The following is a 24,604-nucleotide window of genomic DNA, read 5'->3' as shown; positions in this document are numbered from 1 at the left end:
CTTTGCTCCGCCTCGTTTTGTGCAGTTCCTCCGCGCATCAGCAAGTCCTCGTCGGAGGTGTCCGTCAAGCGCGGGGACATCGCCAAGATCGCCTGCGAGGCCACCGGCCAGCATCCGCTGGTGGTCACGTGGGAGAAAGACAACACCCTGCTCCTGCCTTCCGTCGACAGGTGCGCAAACGGTCGTAGGAATTAGCTGCTCACACACCCTCGCACAAGGCCTAACGCTAGTGCACACGTGTCCTTGGGAGCAACATGCGATAGATACTGCACAGAGTCCACGCTAATGCTAGGCGGTGTTTTTGCCGCCACGGAACAGTGAGTGTGCATTTTCTTTTTTTTCCTTCTTTTTATACACTCGCAATTACGCAGTGCCCACGAATCCAGAACAGGTGAAACAACGGGACGCGTCAGCAGCGTTTCCATTGCGAAAGCACTACTTCACTGGCAATCCTGAACAAGCCGATGGGTCTCGAAGCCTCGATCTTTGAGATGAAATGACTTGGACATGATTAGGGGAAGGTCACGTGACAGAAAGTTTAAAAGAAATTGTCTTCGAGGACAACGTAAGGCAATGCCTAGGCAAGAGTCAGGCGAATCCGAAACCAAGTGCTTTCGCACATCATATTAGGTTTAACGGCGTTGAAACTGGCATTTTTTCTCGTGTTGCGTGGCACACTTGCTGTTTGCTTTCAGCAACACTTCCAAGTTCACAATGTAGGAGACGAGGACTACGTGAAGGCTCGCGCAAACGAAGCTCAATGCGTCCAGGAACGGGACCCCCCCCCCCCCCCCCTAGGGAAAGGCTCCCTGGCTTTTCCCCAGTTGCTCCCGTCCGCCTATGCGCTTAAGTTTTGAGTCCGCTACACTGATGCGTCCAAGAAAAGCAAAAAAAAAGACAAGCTCCAAGTGACGGAAGTTACACAGAGGAATCTTGCATTCTGCCATCTGGAACATTCTTGGCATTGTCGCGCAAAAAGATCCAACAGTTGCTCGCAATTCTAGCGACGCACTTTCCGATCAGTAGAGGCGCCACCGCCGTAGTATGTCCTGGTAGCATGTCCAGCGCCCTCCCGGCAGGCATTGATTATTATATTCGGCTGAATATGAGCCATATAGGCGCGCAAGTGCGCATTCTCGTGGGGACGGGGTATCGCGACATAGGTAGCGTGTACCTCCGGATCGGTAAGCCGGCAGAGAAAAGTCGGAAAGTTCTTTGAGGGGAGTGGGCAGGGAAACACCGTACGCTAACGCGTGCGCACCCGCCCGCCCCTGTCTGGTGCAGGTACGAGACGCACGAGGAAATGAGCGCCACGGGCGTGACGTCGGTGCTGGTGATCCACAACAGCGTGCGCAAGGACGCCACGGCCTACGTGTGCGTCGCCAAGAACGACTACGGACAGACCAAGCACACCTTCCGGCTGACAGTCCTGGGTGAGGTTCATCTCTGAGCTCTCTCTCTAATCTCTAAGGCTAATCTCTCGTCCCCACCTCACAGCGGCACCGCCAAGAGCTGCTCTGAGAAGCACCGATGGCGATCACTTCGCGGTAGGCGGCGATGTGCGGTAACGTATTTTGCGTGTCGAGCATCTTCGCATCGAAAGAATACGAAGTGTGTGTTGCACACGCCATAGCATCGGCAGTGAAGCGCCTTGCTTGCGGCTTGTGGGTTTCAAATTTGATGTCCCGAGCTACCTTTGCTCATTCTGCTAAACTCTGGTGCTATCGAAGAACCTGTTCAAAGATATAAAGTCGCTGACAACAGTAAACGATTATGATGTGCATTTTTATGGCGCCAGGGCATCTGCTGCCAGAAAGCGCCATGGCACAAGGTATTTTTCGACTACTCAAGGTGCGATCAAGGGCCCATTTTTCAAGCACTTCACCGTAAATAAGCTGGACCAGGCTAGGGGAAATCTTATACCGATTGTATCACCGGTGGGTACCCGGCGGCACCGGGGATCGAATCCCGCAGCTCCCGCATGCTAGGAGGATGCTCAGACCACTGACAACAGTAAACGACGAAACACACTGTTCTGTCCGAAGTAAATTCGCGCCTGCCAAGGTAGAAATAACATCGTGCGCCTATGAAAAACTGCCCCTGCAATCACTATACTAGCGTGCACATGCCACACATGCAGGTTCCTATTTAGCAACCAGTAAATAGGGTTATAATTGAACGTCGGGCCCTCTTCACTTTTTCTCTGCATCTGTACTTGGTCGGAGTGCTTTCATAACATTGCGTAAACTGCTCTCAGGGACAAGGGGTGAGACGAAGGGACAAGGGCATTAGGCAGATTTCATCGCACCACTGCGAGTGACGATGCTTATTCGTTTCATCCTTCGTCGTTAGTGCAATTTAAACAGTACTGCAAGGAATATACGTGCATAAAACAATGTGCTGTCAGGAAACAGGACAGTTCTTGTCTTAACTCTTAAAGGACCTTCGACAAGAAACAAATTTTGATGCCGATTTCGCAAACTGAAGATCTCAAAGCAACGCTTCATTAGGAATTCCGCCTCCATTGAGGACGTTTTTCTCTACTGAGAATTTGTGCCGTTAAGTAACGGCTTACTAGACGAGACGATTCACATTGAAGATCACGATCTGGTTTGGTTTGGTTTATGGGGGTTTAGCGTCCCAAAGCAACTCAGTCTATGAGAGACGCCGCAGTGAAGGGCTCCGGAAATATCGACCACCTGGGGTTCTTTAACGTGCACTCGAACCCGCGTCTTTCAGGGTCGTCAGCCGAGCGCCATAACCACTGAGCCACCGCGGCGGGATAAATATCGCGATCTACAACCGGGGCAAAGTTGTATGCATGCATGGTGCATTTAGGTAAATGCATCAAACAGTGCTCTCTCTAAAAGCACACAACTCTTAGAGACTCTGCTTTTCCGACCCAGTTTTCCGCGCGTTGCCAATCGACTTTCTTGAACGGGAGGCGACCCCAACTAAGTTCAATAATGCAGGCAGCGGCGGCTTCCGTATAATTGATTCCTGGATCAACGACCTAGGTGAAACACCGACTTCTCAGAACAGAAAAAAAGTGTAAACACAATGAGAGCACTGCTGCTTGCGATGATATGTTGTTAGTGAACGCGGCATTTACGTTACCCCTCTGTTTGTGTGAGTCTCTCTCGATCCCAGTATCTTTGAAGTTACGACTTGATATTTCGAAAGCCTGCGGCCATGATGACCTCCTCAATATCGCCGCCATTGTGAGGTTACCTTACGCAATTCAAAACTGCGACAACTTAGCACCTGCAGATAGAGCAGTAAAAAAGCAGTCATCTAAAAAATGCTCATTGAGAAAAAGTGCTCTCCGTTTGAGAACACCTGAAAGCTATGGTTAGAGTGCACCAGGTATCGATTAAATATGCAAATGTAAGGCAAAATAAAAACCTGAACCAGTGAAGAATGAAAACGAAAAACGAAAACCACAGTGAAACTATGACGGTTTCTAGAGTACTTTGCAGTTAGTCCCGGCGATTGAGTGCTTATAATGAAGTCATTAGTGCTGCAGCACTGCGCACGCTTTCCCTTTCTCAAGTCTTCCCATTACTGTGCTCCTTTTTATAGATGACGATTAAGATAACGTCCTCCTTTATGCTTTCCTTTACTATAACCGCCTACTAAATTTATACACGCCGTCTACAACTGCAGCACTCTATAAGCAAGAATACGGCTGTATGGGAGCAAAAAAGGAGTCATCATCATCATCAGCCTGACTACACCCACCGCAGGGCAAAGGCCTCTCCCATGTCTCTCCAACTAACCCTGTCCTTTGCCAGTTGCGGACCCCGTATCCCCGCAACACCTTAATCTCATCCGCCCACCTGACTTCCTGCCGCCCCCTGCTACGTTTGCCTTCTCTTGGAATCCACTCCGTTTTAAGGACCAGCGGTTATCTTGCCTTCGCATTATATGCCCTGCCCAAGCCCGTTTCTTCCTCTTGATTTCGACTAGGATGTCATTAATTCGCGTTTGTTCCCTCAGTCACTCCGCCGGCTTGCGGTCTCTCAACGTTACACCTATCATTTTTCTTTCCATAGCTCGCTACGTTGTCCTTAACTTGACAGCTTATTCCCTTTTTACTCATTTTTGTTTAGATTGTGCATCTTCGTACCGTTGTCTTCGTGTGAAATATAATTTTTTTCTTCCGGCAGGGAGAGGCGCAACCTGTTCTAGACCGGAGATGAGGTCAGCAAGGCGCTGGACTTCAGCTATCTACACTAATACACATTGCAGTAACTGCTATCATGCTTGCGTTCTACTATTGGTATAGCACTGTGCAAAAGCCGCGCCCAGCCCGAAAGTGTCGTTTCATCACGCTCCGGGTGTAATTATTTGCCAGAAACGAGTTGCGTGGCGAAGCAGCCAACCAACTTTTCCGCCCCTGAAGTATCATCGGTACGTAGTTGCGAATCGAATACGGCAGGTGCCCGTTATTTGACCTCTATGCTTTAATTTCCCTCTCAGCAAAGCCCTGCTTCCAGCGAAATCCGCGTATTTGTAATAACTTCGAAAGGTATAATATTATCGACCTGGAAAAACATCATCTCGAGATTTACAGTCACTATAGTTCCGAGACTGCCGTACTGGGCGGCGTGATTCGAGGAAATCCTGATTGACGTCTTGCCCCGACGACCGCCTGCTCGCAGAGCCCCCGGAGAGCCCGACTGACGTGGTGGTGACGGAGCGTCGCAGTCGCTACGTGTCCGTGAAGTGGTCCCCGCCCAGGCGGCCCGTCAACCGATACGTCTTCCGCTACTGGAGGAAGTCATGTGGGTATACACATACATGCTCGCCCTCTGTGCATGCGCACGACGAGCACGATTCATTCATTCGACGTCCTATCGATTCCGTGACTCTTTTCATGTTTAGGTTTGCTGAAGCAAAGGCGCATTCCTCGCTGTTAAAGTTAAATTTCAAAACAGTACTTTTCCATCATCGGAGGAAGGAAAGGATTTAGGACAGGCGGTTACGTCACAAGCCGGAAATGAGGGCTCCGCCATGCCAGTTAGCTCGATGACAGGCCAGCAGACGATCTCGCATCGCGCCGTGCCTCCGGCATATGATACATGCGCCGGTGACGCAGACGGCACCGCTGCGAGATGAACCAAAGAATCCCAGAAGTCCTTGCGAAAGCACGTGACTTCCGGCACGCTTTTTGTCGTGCAGCTCGGATAGCGAGGTCCTCTCCCTAGCCTTTCCTTCCTTCATGCTGTCCTCCCGTTCAAATCAAGCTCGTGACGTCAAGACTGAAAAGGACTCCGTGATCACAGTTTAGAAGTGAATGGCGGTGTAGCATGGCCTCAGGTACCCGCGAAAAAATGTCAATCTTGACGACACCGCAGCTTCCGCGTTAAAAGGGCCGCTGTAAACGATACCTGCATTTATCTTTGTACCTTTTCTGGCGTGTAAAAGCTCCGTTTCCGGTGAAAGTACCCTATTTGTGATTAGAACTCAATAATATATCTATACAAACCAACGTCAAAGTGTCCTCAGTGTACCTGTAAATACTCGGCGCCGACTCGCGATGAGTGCTGCGGAAGCTGTTCGCACCGCCACCCCTCGTGTGATGAGTGCAACGGTGTTCAGAGGAATCTGAATCTTGGACAGCCCCTTCCCATCTTCAGGCTTTAACTTCTGCAGTGCTACAGTGAACTTTTAATAACTAGCACTGGAAAATGGCGACGCGCATGTTAACTCTTCGTTGCGTTCGGTGCTGCAGAAATTGATTGCGAAACGACGGAAAAGAAGACAGTAAGCACTGCAGCATCGGCTCAGCCGTTCGTGTGATTAGAGGCTCACTGAATGAATGAGAAAGACAGAAGGCGGCTAATCATACCCATTGAAGAGTTTCTCACAAGACCTCTAATGAGAATAAACACACAATACCCCGTGTATAACACTTCATACAGTTGCAGCTACAATAAGTGGTAGATCTGCGGTCCGCGGGACGAAACTAAGCTGATCGTGCTTCGACCGAGTTTCGTCGATCGAAAATGTCCGTAATGGCCAACCATGAACTTATAGTGACCATTCTTCCCGGCCCATGCGGCTTCACCACAAGGTTCGGCTACTGTACGCGAAACGTACCCTCACAAGCTATCATGTTAACTTCCGTGCAGCCTCTGAAGGTCTGAGCAGTAAATTAATCTGATCTGGTTACAAGCCGCTGACTGCAAGGAAGTAGTTTTGAGCCAGTGAAAATAACGCACGCCACGCTCTGTTTACGCCCACACTGAGCTAGCTGTCGAGTCTCCTTTCCCGCTCAGCGACATTAGTTGAGGGATATATACTCCACACGCGATCGTCCCAACCTCATCCGCGGCTAGCGCCTCTAAAATGTATTTGCATCGTTCCGCATGGGCCTTCTCCTCCCTGCTGCAGCTCGGGGCAGCGTGCTCCAGGAGCAAGAGGTGGACGGCATGCGTACCTCGCTCATGGTGACCAACCTGCACCCGGGCACCGAGTACCTGGCCCTGGTGCTGGCTGAGAACTCGGTCGGATTCGGAGACCCCTCGGACACTGTCACCTTCCAGACGGCTGCCGAAGGTATGAACACTAACGATGTCTTATCTGGGGGCCTCGTGTTGGACCGTGTTGGACCTACGCGCAAGAGGCCCGTGTACTGTGCGATGTCAGTGCACGTTCAAGAACCCCGGGTGGTCGAAATTTCCGGAGCCCTTCACTACGGCGTCTTTGATGGTCTTAGTTGCTTCGGGACGTTAAACCCCCAATAAACCAAACCAAACCAAACTCTAGATATAAGTGGTGAAACGCACCACGCCTTCCACACTCGCGTGCGGCCACGGCTCGGTTCATTAGCTTGTTAAGCGGCAAACGGAACTGCAGCCGGTTCTATAGTTTCGGATTCCGGCGGGACGCGCTCCGGAGATTACCGCGAGTAAAATCACGAATTGGTAGTTTTCTCTCGCGCTTCCTACCGCGCGTATAGGCATACCACCGCTGGCGAGCCGGGTAATTAGCGCGCAGTTCTAAACGGATTAACGATTTTTTTTTTTTGCACACGGAAGGACCTCCATGCATGTGAGCGGGAGCAGGAACCGACAAGAGGTGTGTAAAACCCGCGGCTCGGCGCCGAAATTTCGGATGGTAATTTTTCGTTTCGTTTTATGGGGCTCAACGTCCCAACGCGACTCGGGCTGTGAGGGACGCCGCAGTGGAGGACTCCGGATAATTTCGACAACCCGGAGTTCTAACGTGCACTGACATCGCACAGTGCACGGGACTCAAGCATTTTGCCTCCATCGAAATGCAACTGCCGCTGCTGGGATCGAACCCTTCGGATCGGCGGAGCCACCGCGGAGGCCCCGGTAATGTTTTGTATAAAATTGAAAATTGAAAAGATTTATTTGAGCAGAGCAGTTACAGCATCTGCTGCAGGGGCAGAGGCTAAAGGCTGTGGTGCCTGACGAGGCCTCTGTCCCTCTGCAGTCGACGGAAGTGCAATACAAATTTGAACATAAGAAGAAAGCAAGTCACATAATTAAAACGAATGTGGGTAAATTATATCATTATAATCACAACGTTAACAGAGTATGATAAGTACAAAAATATGCAAGGATATTATACAGAGATTTTGTTCAGTATACAATACATTGAAGGACACTTATAACAAAAAATAAAGTGAAAAACCATGGTACAAGAGAAGGATACAACCTGTGTATGCATGTCATAAGTACTCGTCACTCCCCGTACAAAACACCTGATATTATTAGGACATCTTTAATGTGCTTTTTGAATGTGCTAATATTAGATGCGAAATTTAAGTTACCTTCAAGTTTATTAAGAATTGAAGCCATTTGATAAGGAACTGTTTGTTTACCATAATTGGTTCTAGTTTTTGGCATGCGTCTTTTATTGTGTCGGAAAGGATAAGTAGAGTTCTCTTCCCTGTCGCAAATGTGCAGCTTCCGGAGTTGTACCAACTGAAGTAATTTATAGTAGTATAGCTGGTCGGCCCTCAGCATTTTATATTTTAAGAACAAAGGAGAAGTTTGTAGGAGCTGGTAACGTCCATAATAGTTTTCATAACAACGTAATATCTTTTTCTGCAGTATTATGAGCTTATTGTAATTACCTTTTGTTGTGGTTCCCCACACCATCATCCCATATATTAGTTTTGAATAGAACAGAGAGTTGTACAACAATTGTTTTAGCCATAGAGGAATTATGTGCCCTACTTTTTATAAACATCCTACGGTTCGTGCTAGTTCATTTGTTAGATGATTCACATGTGGCGTCCATGACAATTCTTCCTGGAACCATACGCCAAGGAATTTTTGTTCTTTAACCGAGGAAAGACATTGGTCATCAAACTTAAGTATTATTCTTTTGTGCAGTGGTTTGTTAACTGGGCGAAATACGATAAATGTTGTCTTTTTTGAATTCAGTTCTAGCATATTTTCCTTCAGCCAGCTGGACAGGTGCACTAGGTAGTTATTTACTTTGGTTTCGAGTGCTGTTATCTCCTGCGATGTGAAAAAAATATTAGTGTCATCTGCATACATAATGATCTCTGGTGATTCAGGTATTTTCACAATATCATTAATATACGCGAGGAAGAGCAACGGTCCTAATATCGATCCCTGAGGGACACCCTGAGTTAGTTTTAACTGTGATGAACTTGAGCCATTAATGAGTACTATTTGATAGCGATCATAAAGATAAGAAGATAGAAGTTGCAGGGCAACACCACGTACACCGTACATAGATAATTTGTGTAGTAAGATGTTGTATTGGATAGAATCGAACGCCTTTTTAATATCGAGAAAAAGTCCTACCGTGTATTTTCGATCCTCTATGTTAGAAATTATTTTATCCTTAATGTATAACAAAGCCTGCTCCGTTGATTTCCCTTTTCGAAAACCATATTGACTTTCTGTAATAATGTTATGTTTATCAAAAAATGACACTAATCGGTTATGAATGACACCTTCAAAAATTTTTGAAAGCGTAGGCAGGACGGATATAGGGCGGTAATTTGCTAAGTTTTCAGGGCCCGCGCCTTTATATATTGGGGTGACTCTTGCTACCTTTAACTTTTGTGGAAAGACCCCTGTGGACAACATAAGATTTATAATAAAGGCCAAACTAACGGATATCACAGCGGATATATACTTCAACTCAATCGGGCCGATGACATCGATTCCAGCAGCAGCATTATTTTTAAGCTTGTTTATTAACATTTCTACTTCGTGAGGAGTTGTTGGGCGCATGTAAATTGACTCGCATAACGGTGCTATGGTCGATACTGACTGATCAGTGCAATTCTTTGTTGTACAGGCATTCGAGCCTACTTTAATAAAATGCATGTTCATAGCATTGGCGAGAGCATCACCGCGCACAATCTTGCCATCAATGGTGATTTCAGTAATGTTTAAACACTTTTTAGTTCTTCCAGTGAGTGCATTTACTGCATCCCACACCTTTCTAGGATTTTCTCTTATGCTGTCGAATTTACTATGGACGTATTCTGCCTTAGCTTTCTTCAGATCGGATGTTAGTGCGTTCCGGTACTTTTTAAATTTCAAAAATAAACCTGGGTCTCTTTTGTGTAAAAATTCGTGGTACATTTTGTCCTTTGTTTTTATGCGACTGTAAAGAAGTGAATTCATCCATGGTTTTCGGAATTTTTTGTTTCTACGAGAAATGACGTTTTCTTCTGGAAATGCCACATCATACGAGGAACGTAACAAGGTGAAGAATATATCGAAGGCTTTGTTAGCGTCTTTTTGTTTATAGATTTCACTCCAATCAACTCTTTCTATCAGACGAGCAAAGTACTGCAGAGTTTCATCAGTGATTTTTCTACGCGTATGAAGCAGCGCATCCGGGTCTTTCCTGGTTTTCTTTTGGGATACCGCAATAAAAAATAATGGCAAGTGGTCGCTCAAGTCAGATGAGAGCACTCCAGAATAAAATTCATGAGGTTCTAAATTTGTTACGCATACGTCCAACAGTGTTGCACTCTGTGTGGTTATTCTTGTTGGCATGCGTATGCTGTTTTCGGAATCGTATGTAGAAAGAAGAGTCTTTAGTTCGCTGGCGTGCAAGTCATTGGATGAAAGGTCTATGTTTATATCTCCCAGAATAACGCATGAATATTGTTTTGCACCAATGAAGGAAAAAAACGTGTCAAGAAATTGCAAGAAGTTTCTTCTGTGCCCCATTGGAGGACGATACACAACTAAGATCACGAACTTCCCAACTCGTGCTCCTAGGCATTCAATATCTGGTGATATGAATGAGAAATCTTGTAATATTTCATACGTTAGTGTTTCCTTAAAATATACAGAAATTCCTCCGCCTCTCTTGTGTTCGCGATATACATGCCGAGGAATGTAGCCGGAGAAAAGTGGTGCATCATCAGGAGTTGTAATCCATGTCTCGGAAAAGGCCAGGATGTCATAATTTATTTTGAACGGTTCAAGAAACGTATTTATATCGTCACTCTTATTTTTAATACTTCGAATGTTCACATGCATTGCGGAAAAAGTACTATCTCTGTTGCTGTGCTGGTTATTGAATTCCTGGGTGCTATAGTAGCTACACATGCTTAACCTGTAGTGTGCTGGTGTGTTTGCTGGTGTTTCGCTTGCTACTCTTATGCAGTAATCAGGGCCAGGTCCGCGTGACTAGCGATTTGAATAGCCGACCCATGTTCTTCTTTACGGGCAAGTATTTTTCCGCCTGCAGTCCAAACGAACTTCCAACCGTTTTCCTTCTTTTTCTTGATTGCAGCAGAAAGCAGTACCTTGTTTGCCTGAGTTAGGTGTTCATTGACAAAAATTGGTTTTCCGGTTTCATCACCCAGCACAGTGGTATCAACTCTTTTTTTTCTGCATTTGTTCAGAATGTCATTTCGCTTGCTTCTGCGCACAAACCGCACGATGATGTTTTGCACATCTGAATTCTGCGTACGAACCCAGTGGCATGCATCGATATCAGCAGTATCAACTTTTTCACCAACATGGTCACCTATCTTTTGAACCACAGTGAGGGGATCAGTTCCGGAGGAACTGGAAGGTTTTATACTCGGCAAGGAAGGTTTTATACTCGGCAATATGAACATTTCGGCGTAATGTCTACAAGATGCCATTATCCATCGTAGAAAGGCTCAGCGGGCATATTGTGATGGTAATAACGCTGCAGCTATCGTAACTTGGTGTCGACTTTGCGTCCAACTGTAACGTTTTGAGGCCTTCGTGATAAAAAAAAAAGCGCATTAGAATCGGCTATATACGGTAGCAGGCACTGTACTGTAACAAGGAGCATTATGACATCCTCTTCTAGGAAAATACATAAACTAAGTATGTCGCCAGTATTCACCGACAAGGCTGGAATTTGAAGGCCTTTGACGGAGCTCAAGAAGATGAGGACAACACAGCGAGCGATGCAATGCAAAAGGGATACGACGTGAAGAAACTTAGCAGCATGGATTATACAGCAAACAAAATTTGACGATCTAGAATCTGGCTAGTGTAGTTATAATTAACGCGCTTAGGGTGACTTCGCCTGAACATGTAATGAGCAGAATAGGTAAGAAGTGTGCCAAAGGGGCCCGGGCTTCCTGCCCGCTTTTTCCCAAAATCGATCTCATCATCCCCTACTTTCCACCCACATACCTTCGATCCCATTCGAAAAAAAAATCCTTATCTCCACGATATATCCTTAGGCATCCTCCAAGTGCCTCGCCACCCATAAACGTTTCTGCACAGTGCCTTCTGGCGCGCACTTAAGTTTTCAACCATTACTCGCTTACATGGCCTTCGCACCTTCTCCACGTGCAGAGCCCAGCGCACCGCCCATGAACATCCAGTGCGAAGCCCTGGACACTCGGAACATCAAGGTCTCCTGGGAGGTGAGTCCAATCGAAGTGACCCGCGCAAAAGCAGTTACACAGAACATCCACATCAAATGCCTCTTACCAGGCTTACTGGAAAGCACGCTGCCAGACATACGGTCCAAGAATACACACGTGAATTCGGCAGCAAATGTTTACAGGATGTGTACAAAAAAATCAAAGGACGATGCAAAGCAGAGCCGCCGCGCGGCTGCCTGAAAGGCACTTCATGCGTTGGTTTACTCCTCCCACCGTCTGCGGAGAATTTAAAAAAAAAGGCGGGAGCCGGACGTTAATCTGATTTAATTTATGGAAATCGGCCGCACAGGGCAATAATTCGAGGTTTCTAAGAATGCTCGGAACGTGTAGAAGGAGTTCCCAAGGTAAAAAGACGAGTTCAGATTCCTCTTCAGTGCACCTTTAAGCGCCAACTCCAAGGGCCCTTCCTGGGCGTACGCGCCCAGCGTCGGCGCTCTTGGCGTACGCCAGAGCCGGTCTGCGCATGCGCACTGAGGGAGACGCCAGCGAAGCTCGGCGGGGCGCCGATATCTGATCGTGCTATAGATATCGGCGCCAGCGCACGGGCGCTGGCGCACGCGTCGGAAGCGGGGTTCGGTTTACAACAATCGGAGGACCGCGGGGCCCTCGGTGACTCCTTTCTTCATGGTTTGAAGCTCTTTCAGGTTCCTCCAACTTTCTTCGCGGTTTAAGTTGTCCTTTCAGCGCCCCTCGACTCTCTTTCTTCATGGCTTGAAATTCTTTCCGTCGTCTCGAGAGTGGCGCGAGCCAGCACGGGGGACATGGAGATGCATGACTCTTTTGGACGCCCGTTCCGGCGTACGCCAAGAGCGCCGACGCTGGGCGCGTACGCCCAGGAAGGCATGCATGCCATAGTAACAGGCATCAGTGGCGCCCTGCCTGGACTCGCTCGTAGCAAAAGAAGGCGAGAGGACAATACCTAAGCCCGCTTTTCTCTTCGGGCGGCTTCTCCCCCTCCCACGAAAGTCCACTACCCCAAAGACCCCACGTGTCCTGTCGTCTTCAAAGAAAGTCCTTGCTTGCTTCGTTCACTGTCATACGTAGGGGGAACGCAAAATTTCGCCGGAAGGATTAAAGAGCAGAAAGCAGACGTCCCGAGGGATGAACAAGGAGCGCGCAGCGCTGTGGCGGAGTACTGTCAGACAGACGACCGGAAAATCTACTTCAACCGAAAACTGCGCTTCAGGCCGAGTCCCACTCCCGAAGAAGCCTCGCGGACATTTTTTGAGAATACAGTAGAGGCTAGGCAGGAAAGGGAAAGAGAAGGGTTTTGTACCCCTGCCGTGTTGTTCATTATTCAGCTCCATAGATTCCCCTCTTTCACCCCTCTGCCTTCCGAGCCCGAACAACGAATAATCCACCACAGCGCGGGCACATAATGCCGGCTCTTTCCCTTTCTTGCCTAGGCTCTACTGCACTGCCAAAAAAAGTTGTCCGCGAGTTACAGAGCCCTGGTACATTCGCCAGGCGATCGAGGGGGAACGTTGACCGGTCTCCCGGAAAGCTCCCCCGGCCTATGTGCATGGCTTCAGATCAGCAACCCTGCAGTAGCAGGAATTCGATTCCTTCTTTGCTGTTGTTTTGCTTTAAGGCTGAGACATGATACGGCACGGCACGCAGCGCGAAGTACGCGTACAAAGCGAGTCAACACAACCCTAGGTAACATAGCAGAAAGGCGGACCTGGCTTTTATCGCCTTCGTGTAGGGAGTGCAGTGGTGCGCATCAGCCTTGTGTGGAGCGCTCGAGACGTGCCAAGAGCAACAAACAAAGCACAACAACAATTTCTTGGAAGGTGAAGAGAGTTCACTGCCTCACACCACCTGGTATCTGCATCATTTGGCTTTTCATTCCTAGCAGCAAACCGCTCGAGCACTCTAAACAGGATTGATGTGCACTATACACTAACTGAAGTTTTTTCCCGCTTTACGTCGCAAACAAGGCGTTCTGGCTTTCATACTCTACATGGTCCTCACAACTCTGCAGCTGATTACAACGAAAAGTCCTGTAATGTAATGGCGCGTTCGCAAGGTTAAGTCGCAGAGGTCACGCGACCCCTCGGCAATCGGCGACAAGAGGCCTCCGATGGAGATTCGAATCGGATTGAGATTTGAGCACAGGTAGTCGAGAAGGCCCCACAGGTTTTACAATACAGCTTGAATCCGTTTACCGTAGGCAGTATAACGTTCCATGGCAATGCTGTGGGGAAAAAAGTGCTTCGATGGCAATAACGGCAGTCATCGAGAACATGTATCTATAGCGCACACACCTCACAACCGTACTTTGAAAACAATTGAGTACTACAGATAAACGCGCGTTCGTACTGAAACACCAAGAACACGCTACACAATAATCCGCTTCGAAACATTCATTTCATGGATTCAGTAATCACACACACAAAAAAGAAATATGCGCAGCGAGCTCAGCCTTCTTTCTGCCGACATCAGAGAATGGTTCTTAAACAATATATTGGGTGGAAGAGTCCGCCACTGTAGACAGACTAATGTAAACTGCCCCGGTACTGATGTCTATATGTCAGTACTAAAAAACACAACATAAAACTCCCTGTTGCCGCTACAGATTTTCATGTGGTCTTTTGGGAACAGAAATTCTTGTAGCAACAAAACGATTTTCTGTACTATAAGCAGTCTCCTGTCGTAACGGCAGGGCCAGTTCTGTCGCTACAACAGACAATTTCACAATACTACAGAAATATATGTCGTAACGACGGGACGACAAAAATTTCTGTCGTATTTTGGGACTGGCTCTGTCGTCAGGAGCACCCCTGACTAATTAAAAGAATAAGCAACGCAAGCCACACAGCTGAAAAGTTGGTCACTGAGCGACAGCCTAGAACTGTCGCTGCGACCGCCACCGAGCAACCTGCTAGCGTCAGCGTGCTGTAAAGTTTTTGACTTGTCCCTCACAATTAGGCCTTGTAACCGTGACCATTTTTTCTACATCTCGGCAGCCCCCTCCGGCGGACCAGCTGAATGGTGAGCTGAAGGGCTACTACATCGGCCACAAGATGGACGGGACACCGTTCGTGCATGACACAGTGGGCAGGGACACCGAGCAGCGCACCTTCCGCGGTCTGCAGGCCGCCTCCACGTACCGTTTCATGCTCAAGGCCTTCAACGAGGTTGGCTCAGGACCGGCCTCTGAAGAAGTGGCCTGCACTACACTCAACGGAGGTATGTGTATTACACGTCATGCCCGTACAGTGTCTCAAGCGAAGTACCTGCCAAAACGTTCCATGCATTGTGAAAAATGAGAACATGAACACCCGTGTCGTGCAGATGTGAATTTTCTATCATACCGATGGTACTGAATTTCTTTGGAGGAGAAATTCAAGAGGCCCGTGTACTGCGCGATGTCAGTGCACGTTAAGAACCCCAGGAGGTCGAAATTTCCGGAGCCCTTCACTATGGCGTCCCTCGTAGCCTAAGCCTCTTTGGGACGTTAAACCCCATAAACCAAACCAAACCGATACAATTTCTATACAATACACATCTCTAAATTGTCTTTACAGTATGATTTTCTGTATGACAAACACGGTACATGATTAGGCATAATGTACCTCATACGAATTCTCACCTCAAGCAAAGACACATACCTGTGTAAGCTTTTGACCAATACAGACACCTTTTGCTACAGTCACAAGTTGATCTGGGCATCATTTAATTGGCACAGAAACATGCATGACTGCTGTTTCAGTTCTTGATGTTTGCCGACCTTAGAGACCTCTAGTGGTCTGTGTCCTTGGTGTGCTTCCACACTTTTCAGTGAACACTGCATCCTTCCTCTACTCTTTATCCATTCTGTGTGTCCCTTTTTCTCCTTGCCCATGTGCACTGTAGAAGTACTCTCATTTATCTGCTCTGTCTCTCCCAGTTAAGTGTCATGTGACTCAAAGCATATCAGTCATTCACTATAATGAAGGCCTGCTGCATGCTCACTTCTATTATCATCGCGCTTCTCATTTCTAATCAAGCCGACGCTTCTGGCCCCACACATGAGCCACCTACCATTTCTTCCTCCAACCACATGCTGACAGTAATAAATTAAAGATTCCAGCTTCCTCAGTGACTATACCACCGTAAAGAATGCATTTTCCTTTCTGAGTTATGATGTGGACACTGAATAAATGTAACTTAAGTGCATCCTCAGAGTTTAAACTTGGGCTTCTTTCGTGCAGTGCATTTTTTTAAATCTATGCGCACATCTTTTAGAGACAGCCTCTTCATGAAGGCAGGGCAGCCTTATGTTGAGGCTGAAATTTCGCGTTGTGTTTGGGCAGAAGAGTAATGCTTCGCTTTCTCTCTGTACGCACGCACGGCACATTGAAGTTGTGAGCGCGGGATTGCGTGCAGCTCTGCAGAGCCATTTTTCAGTAGCAGTGTGCATTGACAATGTGGGGCTGTGAGGCTTGCGCTTAGCATTTACTTGAATGTCTGCCTCGAGGAAAGGCTACCTTTCCAGAGTGTGGAGGATTTCACTGCGCAGGGCAGCTGACATCAGAGCTTTGCAAGAGGTACATACACATTGGCACCGCGCAAGGGAGACGAAACACTTCCTATCTGGACTGTCTCCAATCGGTTCCACTGCCACGTCTGCCATACTGGTGCAACATGCATGCGACGTCCAGCAAGCGTAATGGTGACGCCCAGGGAGCCCTTATTACAAATGTACAGCGTCACAAGCGATGTTGTGGTCTAATGATGCATACAAAATGTGAAATGTAGCAGTTCATACGACCGCTGTCATTTTGGCTCCTGCAGCAAGCGAAGCGTTCAAGTGAATTAAAAACAGTGAAGTAGGGAGTGATTAAGCAGAAAAACCTCTTTAATTTTGCCCCCATTAATTAGAAAAACTGGACACTTCGGACAACCCTTTTGGCCCCATCTAACATATGTACTATTCTGTGGCAAAAAGCTCTCGTTAATTTGAAGCAATTCAGCCACACTCTTGTGAATGTGAACAAGAGGTAGAGCTTGCATGTGCACAAAGTGCTGGAGATGGGGTGATGGTGAAGGTGAGACAGCGACTCAGCAATTTCGGTGTTGCTGGCATCCCACCGAAAACGTAAAGGCGCCTTATACATCCCTATAGTCATCAGTCGAGAAGGCAACATGGCATGCTTGTTTTGTGCAGGGCTCTGCTATTCTTCCCTCTGTTTTTTCTGCTTTTTCGTGATGTTTTTCGCAGAGCCTCTTATCATTTTACATTAAGTTCTGTGCCTGTCCACAGGGTAAGCTTTCTTTAGATGTGTGCATGTGTCCGAAGTGAGGGTGGCAAAGCTGTTGATGGCCTCTGTTGTCCTAGAGGACATGTGGTGGTTCATCATACAGCGGGCACACACCGCACCATTTGGTGGAACTCAGCAAAATAGTTAATTCCACGCAAATTCCTCGCAGGAAACAATCAACGATTACAGATTCCAAGAAATACACAGATCTTGATGTGGGACATGTGGGCCATGGTGCTGTTTCTTTTGTTTCCGCTTCTCCCTCCCCCCCCACTTCCTGATAATTCGACATTCGGTTAATTCAGGCTTTTTGGCCAGTCCCGTGGTCAAAAAATCTGACTCAGTGAAGTTTTACTGTACTGCAGTTATTGTCTCACCCTTAACTGACCACAGCATGTGTGGCATCGTATTTGTCGCTCAGATGCTCAAAACGAAACCTTAGCTTTATGGGAGAAAAGCTTAAGCTATAAATTGCTTACTGGGGTAAGCAAGTATACCATGTGATGGTCCAGGTATATACAATGTCTTTAGAATCATTCCAAAGAGAGAGCACACAAAACAATTCTGGCGTCTGCACCTCTTCAACGCACAGTGAATTAGCAGTACACGCACGTTTATACGTGACACTGCCATTTCAGTGTGTCTGCTGGTCGTAAAAGTGGGCCCTCGAATTTGTAATACAGCTAGAGCCACTCAGCCATTATATGCCAAGCCAACTACACTTCTCTGCGTCCTTTTTCTCTTCCAGATCCGCCAGCGGTTCCCAACCTGCGGGTGACTGGCATCACATCTAATTCCGTGAGCCTTCACTGGAATAGTCCTTCTTCCGTCGCCTCACCAGTCATCCGTAAGTTCATATCAGCCTTTGTTAAAGAGAAATGTATGATGTAAGAGCATATAGGCAAATCGAAAGAATCACAATTATTTTACCCCAAAAGGTGCTAAAGCATTCACCGTCCACGACTAAAAGCTCATATGCAATGTCTCTGAAAGCGAAAGGAATGGCTCCTTTTCACCAGGCTAGGAATTAACACATGTCCAATGACAGCAACATAGCACAACCTTATTAATGACAAGCACCTGCCTGTCACCCTATCACATTTTGTTTGCATTTTTGCTCGTCCCTTGTTTATCTACACAACTGTGAACTAGTAGTTGCGAAGGAAACAGCTTTAACACTGTTGCGTCACTTGGTTTCTTCTCTGAAGACCAGCTTCCGGTCCCTCAATGCAACATATATAATAGCTGACATACAGGAAATCTTTATTAATTCTAACTCAAAGGAACTGGGAAGAGTGTCCCAATTATGTGAAGGTCTAATTACCGAGGGACCCTCCCAAAAACGCTGCCAAAGATCGTTCGCATTATGGTAACTTTATTTGCTGAAAATGTGGGCCATGGTCATCTACTTGATGAAAATTTCGCAGCTACGATATGATTTTTTACAGTTCGGTGAAATGATTTTGAGTGGGCGCTTTTGGGAATGTTGAAGCAGTACTGCTTCAAAATGATACATTCACCAGCGGCCTCCTTCACGGTGTGATGAGGCAGCGGTCTAGCTCTCACAAGTGAAGTCATCGCATGTCAGGAGGCTCTACCGCATGAACTGTGGCCAGCGCGTAACGACCGCATAGTTTCGGCACAATGGGAGAATGAAACAACCATGTAAAAGAAAGTGAGTTAACCTGCGTCTGCCAGAAAACGGCAAGATGCCTTCTCAAAAAAAGAAAAGACAAGGGACGCGCCAATTAGCATCCAAAACAGTGTGCAGATATGCTTGTGGGTTGGCTAGCCAATGTGCAGGAAACCGAAACTGCACCTATGCAGCTGCACTATTTTTGGGAGACAGGGCCACCTGAACGTCGTCACGTTTGCAATATTGTGCACGCCAGAGGCGCGTGAACAAGACTGCACCATACGATCCTAGCTTGAGGAGGGCTATTTGGGCAATCGCTTATTTTGCTGGCCATAACTCGACACAGCCGCCCGTCAGGAGCTCAACCTAATTAACCACTATGAGCCCAGCCACACCAGAATCAACAAGTGTCTGATGTCGTAGAAATATAGTGATGGAACAGGATCATAAGGCAACATGTCGTTTGGTTGTTTTCAAAAGATTTAAGAACTTTCAAGAGAACATACTAGATACCTAAACCAAAACTGTATTTGTATTATAAACTGCACAACTGGGAGCTTTTCCTTTGGTGAGCTGATTAATGCTAAAGCTTGGCAATCCGGAAACTGCAATGGATGAGAACACAACAAATTCCCAAGACAGAGGACCTGGCTCTCGCCTTGCTTTTTAACTGTTTGCACATGAAATTCGCATTTACGTTTGGGATAAGTTCCCAGTGCTTCGCTGCGCAATCAGCAGTTTGGTCTATACGTGTCTGCAAAAAGTAGGATCATAAAAGGCGTTGATACGTCAAAGGATACTCGCTTTCGTATGCATAAAAATTATTGCACAGACCGTGTGGCATCATCTACTACTGATGAATGGCAAGAGCCATAGAAGCTGTGTCTGTTCGAGCTGGTAAATTAAATACACAGCTACCCACGGCACTGATCTCGGCTGAAGTGCACAAGTTTCATGCCGCCAGCACCGAGGCAGAACTGGCATGTAACTGCCACGAACCTGAGGGTATATCTAGTGTTGAGGAATCGAATTAACTTTACAGTGGCATTGCTTACTGAGCCAGTTGGTGCATACTCCTTGCATCCTTCCGTCGTTCTCTTGCGTATGCTTTTCACTTCCACATGCTTTCAGTGGTGCACTTAAGCTTGCTCTGTTTGGACCCCTTTAATCCTTTCGAGACTCACATGGTGCCCTCTCATCTTTCTGTCATACCCCAACCCTTTGGGGCATGTGGTTCATGAGTGTTGCTCGTCTTCGCGTGTGCAGAGTACGAGATTCAGTATGGCACCGATGATGGTGACAAGAAGCAGCTGCACATCCCGGCCACCAAAGACACGGTGACGATGACTGAGCTGCGCAGTGGCACCCGCTACAACTTCCGCATGGCCGCTTTCAATCTGTACGGCCGAGGGGACTTCTCGCACGACCTGCCTGCTGTCACGCACCTATCCGGTACGTCTCTGCTTTGATGTTGTGACAGGCCGCAGTGGCTGCCATTTTGGCTCCCATGGAGGACAACAAAAGGACACAGCGCGTGCCTAATCGGTTTATCTGCACCCGCTCCAGCCACACCGCTGAAGCTGCGTGACATACGCCGAAATGGCGCTCATTAAATCATGTGGATACCCTCATACCAGGGACTCGGAAAAGGGAGTGAAGTGCCCCCCCCCCCTCCCCCCCCCCCCCTGTTTCCAACTACTTGTGCTCAGGGCAAATCCTGACAAATGCTTCAATTCGAGGACGCTATTAACGTAAGGCACAGTGTGGCTGAGCTAGCTAGTTGGCTTTATATAGTCAGTCTTTCCTTTGAGTAACCTAAACCAATCAATGTCCCAATAGAATTCATTGAGTGACAGACTCCTGTTCAAGTGCATGATTTGAAACAGACTGTGCTCAAACGTTTTTAATGCAGTCAATCACTTCTTGCATATGCATGTTTATAAAGCTGCCCATGTCAGTATAAGTTTTATATGCATTAAACCTTTGAACAGTACAGAATAAGAAATATATAAAGTTTGAATGGTTGTTTAAAGGTATAATACTGAATTAATAAAAATTTTAAAATGCAGACTTGCCCCCCCCCCCCCCTCTCTCTTCCACTCAAAAGGAAGTTCGGGGAGCACTGGTTCTAAATAGCTTCTGTCTCTCTCTCTCTCCGTCGATTTGTCCTATCTTTCAATCTCTTTCCCATTGGCTACTGCTCAGATGCATTCTTCTTTCTTAAACAGATCGTTCCAGACCACTTATATATATTAATGGCATTAACAGATCGTTCCAGACCACTTATATATATTAATGGCATTAACCACCCCAGCATAAGAGATATTATAGCTGAGTGTGGTAAATTTTCAGTTGAAAGAAAAATCAGCAGATGAGCATAAACAAAAGTTCGCTTGGGAAAGTTTACCGAAATCTAAGCCCTTATTGTTGCAAAAGTGCAAGATGCTTTAGAAGGTAAAAGTTTGCAATGAGAGGAAACCAAATGGGCATATGTGATTGCGCAGAGGTTTGTAGTGGGACCAGATGGCTTTTGTGCAAGTTCAACAATTCCTTTTTCTGTAGTGAACCCTCACGCAAGCAAGAGCATGGTTCCAATGATAACCTAGCTATCCTATACTTGATGAAGTTCAGCAAACCACAAACTTTATGAAAACACCTGTGTGCTGCTACACACTTTGAATAAGGCGCTGATTCACAAGAAGCGATTTCACTAGAACAAGGCTGGCAATGGCTGTGACATGAACCCACTGCAGTGTCTAGAGACAGTATAGTTACACAAGCATATCAGCTACTAAGATTACTGAAAACCAGTGGAGTCATGTGCTAGGTGGCAGCTGAGAGAGAGAAGTACCAAATGAGACATGCTTCATTTTTCCGCACCCAATTCATTCTTGAAAAGCTGAAACTCTGAGAATGCTGCCACATAAAGTTTGTTTAATGGCTTCGCTTGAAGATGATAATAGGTCTAGCTAGTGTTCTGTACATAATGCATTCTTCTTTACAGCTGAATGGTGTCAACAGCTCACAATAGGGACACAGTAAGTGCAATCACTACATGAGGACTCTGAGGTTTGGTCCCCTCTACAGGCCGGTGTACTGCACTGTTCCGTTGTGACCTTTGAAGGCACGGGCTTTTGTGCTGCAATCGAAAACGAACGGGCTGGTTTATTATTCATCCCATGATGGCGAAATACCATACGAAACACGCTCTTCACTCATCCTGTGCCTCATTAAGATGCGCGCCTTATCACCATCAAATCTGAAGCTCGCTAGTGCAGGCATGCTTTCGTAAGAAAAGCTTCAGTGCAGTGCTGATATATTTTGTTAATGGAAGACATCGAGGCATCAGGATTGTACACTCGTGAGGCACCTGATATTTTTGTGACAAGGGACCAAATAGTAATGATTATTAGCCGTATGCAAGGCATACTTCAAAAAAGTGGTAACTCCTCCTTAGTGGAAGGCATGACAAGACGTTTGTCAGAAATAAGATAATTCATTGCGTGCTTTGCCTTCCAGATGGTGGCTCATTCCCTGCATTGGTTGACGAGGAGATGCCTTTCTACTACCGCACTTACTTCGTGGTGCCCGTGGTGGCGTCATTCACCGTGATCATCACAGCTATCGTCATCGCCTGGGCCTGCCTCAAACGGGCCACCATATTACAGAGTAAGCATTTGCTCACACGAGCGATCAGAACCATGTGACAATGACTGAAACACACCGTGGAACAGCTGTTTAAATTCAAACCAGGTTTGTGGCGAGTTTTGGTGCGCTTGAAAACATTCCAAGAGCCCACAAAGCTCATACTCTTTATTGCAGCCGCTTACTTTTATTCACTGGATGGTGAGACCAAATGGAGTCAGTGTTTCGTCAGCTGTCAGCTTCTCAGTGACATGCGTGTTTCAGGCAAGACAGTTTGTGTGTGAAACATCATAATGTGGGGGCACAACACTCGGATGAAGAAAAGAAATGAGCTGGTGCATTACTTATGCAGCGGACTGTCAACATGTCCAGGCCAACTGATAGATGCAGTTAGTTGTGTAGCCATTCCTTCTGTCATCATATTACTCACACCCCTGGCCCCATGGACTCTGAAATCATTTTCGTTAGTGCGTAAGGGGTCCCCGGCGCATTCTATGCTGGTAAAGCTCTACCGTATGGCAATTTTATCAAGGCACTATTTTTAAAAAATGACAGAGGTGCACTAAGTATTACAAGATCGAGATGTACCAGCTCACCTAAAAAAGAAGTTTTACTGATAACAGTTGGCTGCCTGGTTTCCCAGCCTGCAAACCATGCATACGTCAAAGTCATAGACCTAATCACCGCAAGAGACCTAACAGCACAGACACGATGCATAAACGTACCTATGTCGGATGCATGATGCACTCTGAGGATCATAAAGATTTGCATGACCTTGAGGTTCAAGCTAACGGAGTGGTAATTGCAAGCTGGATACTGCACCACGGTATCTATCAGTCGTATTGCTTGTGTAGTGGTGAAATCCATCATCATGGACAGCAAGCATCCTTGCTATCACTGGTGCTGCTGCAGTTCACCTTTGCGGCGAGCATACAGTTTCGCGCTGATAATGCTACACAGGGTGATCTTTTTTTTAACATTTAGAGATTTTTATTTCAAAAACTGACACATCGGCGGTCCGTTGAGCTGGATTCTAAAGCAAGGCGGACATTATGCACCGAAAATGAATCAATAATTGGACGATTAATTAACTTAAATTAAGCAATAAACTTTTTTATTTGAGGGGGCAAGATTATATTCCATCAAAAATGATGGTCGTCAACTTAGAAGTTGAGCCCTGTTTTTAAATTAACCGGCAGTGTGGTTCAAAATATAGAACGTCAAAAATACAGATTTTAAGCTTGTTTGGTTGGCTTTCGTTCATTACATAATCATGAAAAGGCGACGCTATGCATGGTATTGTTGCCGAAATCAAGTTAACTTCTTCTGTGTCGTCAAATGCAACAAGTGCACCTGTATTTGATTCATAACAAGTGTTAGAGAAGCCAGTTTATAAATATGCAATGCAGGAAAGCCAAGCAAACAGCTTGAAAATGCAAATTTTAGATGTTTGCTATCTCGAAACACATTGTCGATTAAGACAATTTAAAAACACAGTACACCTTCAGTGTTGATGGCCGCCAATTCTGCAATATAACCTTGCCCCCTAAAACTAAAAATAAAGTTTATTTGTTGATTTTAGGTACTCAAAAATTAATTCATTTAATTTAAGGTCTTTCCATTCGATGGAGTCAGCCCAAACAATCTCAGTTGCACCAGCAGGCACCACCTTCCCCATCCCTTTTGCACAATATGAGCCCCTCTTCGGGTGACTTCACCTCTCGTTTATCCAAGGTGCCATCTGATGCCAAACATTTACGCATGTAATGACTCTTTAGCTTTGACAAGACAAGCCCAGAGTTGAAATCCTCGATAAATTCCTTCTCATCCCACCTCTTGACAACTGCCTTGTTTATGGTGATCTCAGCATGCCTGTTCAAAGCAACAGATGCACTAAGTGCCCCACCGGGATTGTGACAGAACAGAATGTGCAAAACACGGACTGCAGTGAAGTGAAATCGCAACACACTGCTCAGACGAAAAGGGATGTGGAGCAGACTGGAAATGCTACATGACTTCCCAATGCATTTTTTAAGAAACTGACTCAAAGCAGCTCTGCTACTTCATTCACACTTAAGTGTGCATTCCATTTCATTCCACTTCATTCATTCCACTTACATTACAAGTATGCAAGTGGAGTGTAAACCCCTGTCACACAGG

General features: G+C 46.5%; 1 protein-coding gene and 1 long non-coding RNA gene across 19 annotated transcripts in view; one reads left to right on the top strand and one right to left on the bottom strand.

The window, feature by feature from the left end:
- The window catches only part of LOC149336497 (uncharacterized), a 111,669-nt gene that overhangs the window by 78,432 nt on the left and 8,633 nt on the right, over positions 1-24,604 (bottom strand). The gene's annotated exons all lie outside the window — the stretch shown is intronic.
- Positions 1-24,604, top strand: part of LOC149336498 (cell adhesion molecule Dscam1-like) — a 130,356-nt gene that overhangs the window by 99,554 nt on the left and 6,198 nt on the right. For all 18 annotated transcript variants that reach the window (XM_089552945.1, XM_089552951.1, XM_089552953.1 and 15 more), the window contains 9 exons: positions 26-170; positions 1,285-1,433; positions 4,665-4,787; positions 6,400-6,564; positions 11,826-11,896; positions 14,887-15,109; positions 17,912-18,010; positions 20,066-20,251; positions 22,319-22,468. In XM_089552945.1, coding sequence (XP_089409071.1) covers positions 26-170; positions 1,285-1,433; positions 4,665-4,787; positions 6,400-6,564; positions 11,826-11,896; positions 14,887-15,109; positions 17,912-18,010; positions 20,066-20,251; positions 22,319-22,468 — 1,311 coding nt within the window. The remainder of the gene's footprint in view (positions 1-25; positions 171-1,284; positions 1,434-4,664; positions 4,788-6,399; positions 6,565-11,825; positions 11,897-14,886; positions 15,110-17,911; positions 18,011-20,065; positions 20,252-22,318; positions 22,469-24,604) is intronic.

This window comes from Amblyomma mixtum, chromosome 7, assembly GCF_055824585.1.
Source record: "Amblyomma mixtum isolate Tamu chromosome 7, ASM5582458v1, whole genome shotgun sequence".
Classification (NCBI taxonomy): Eukaryota; Metazoa; Arthropoda; class Arachnida; order Ixodida; family Ixodidae; genus Amblyomma; species Amblyomma mixtum.
Note: the sequence above shows the minus strand (reverse complement) of the source record. Positions and strands in the feature narration are given on the sequence as shown.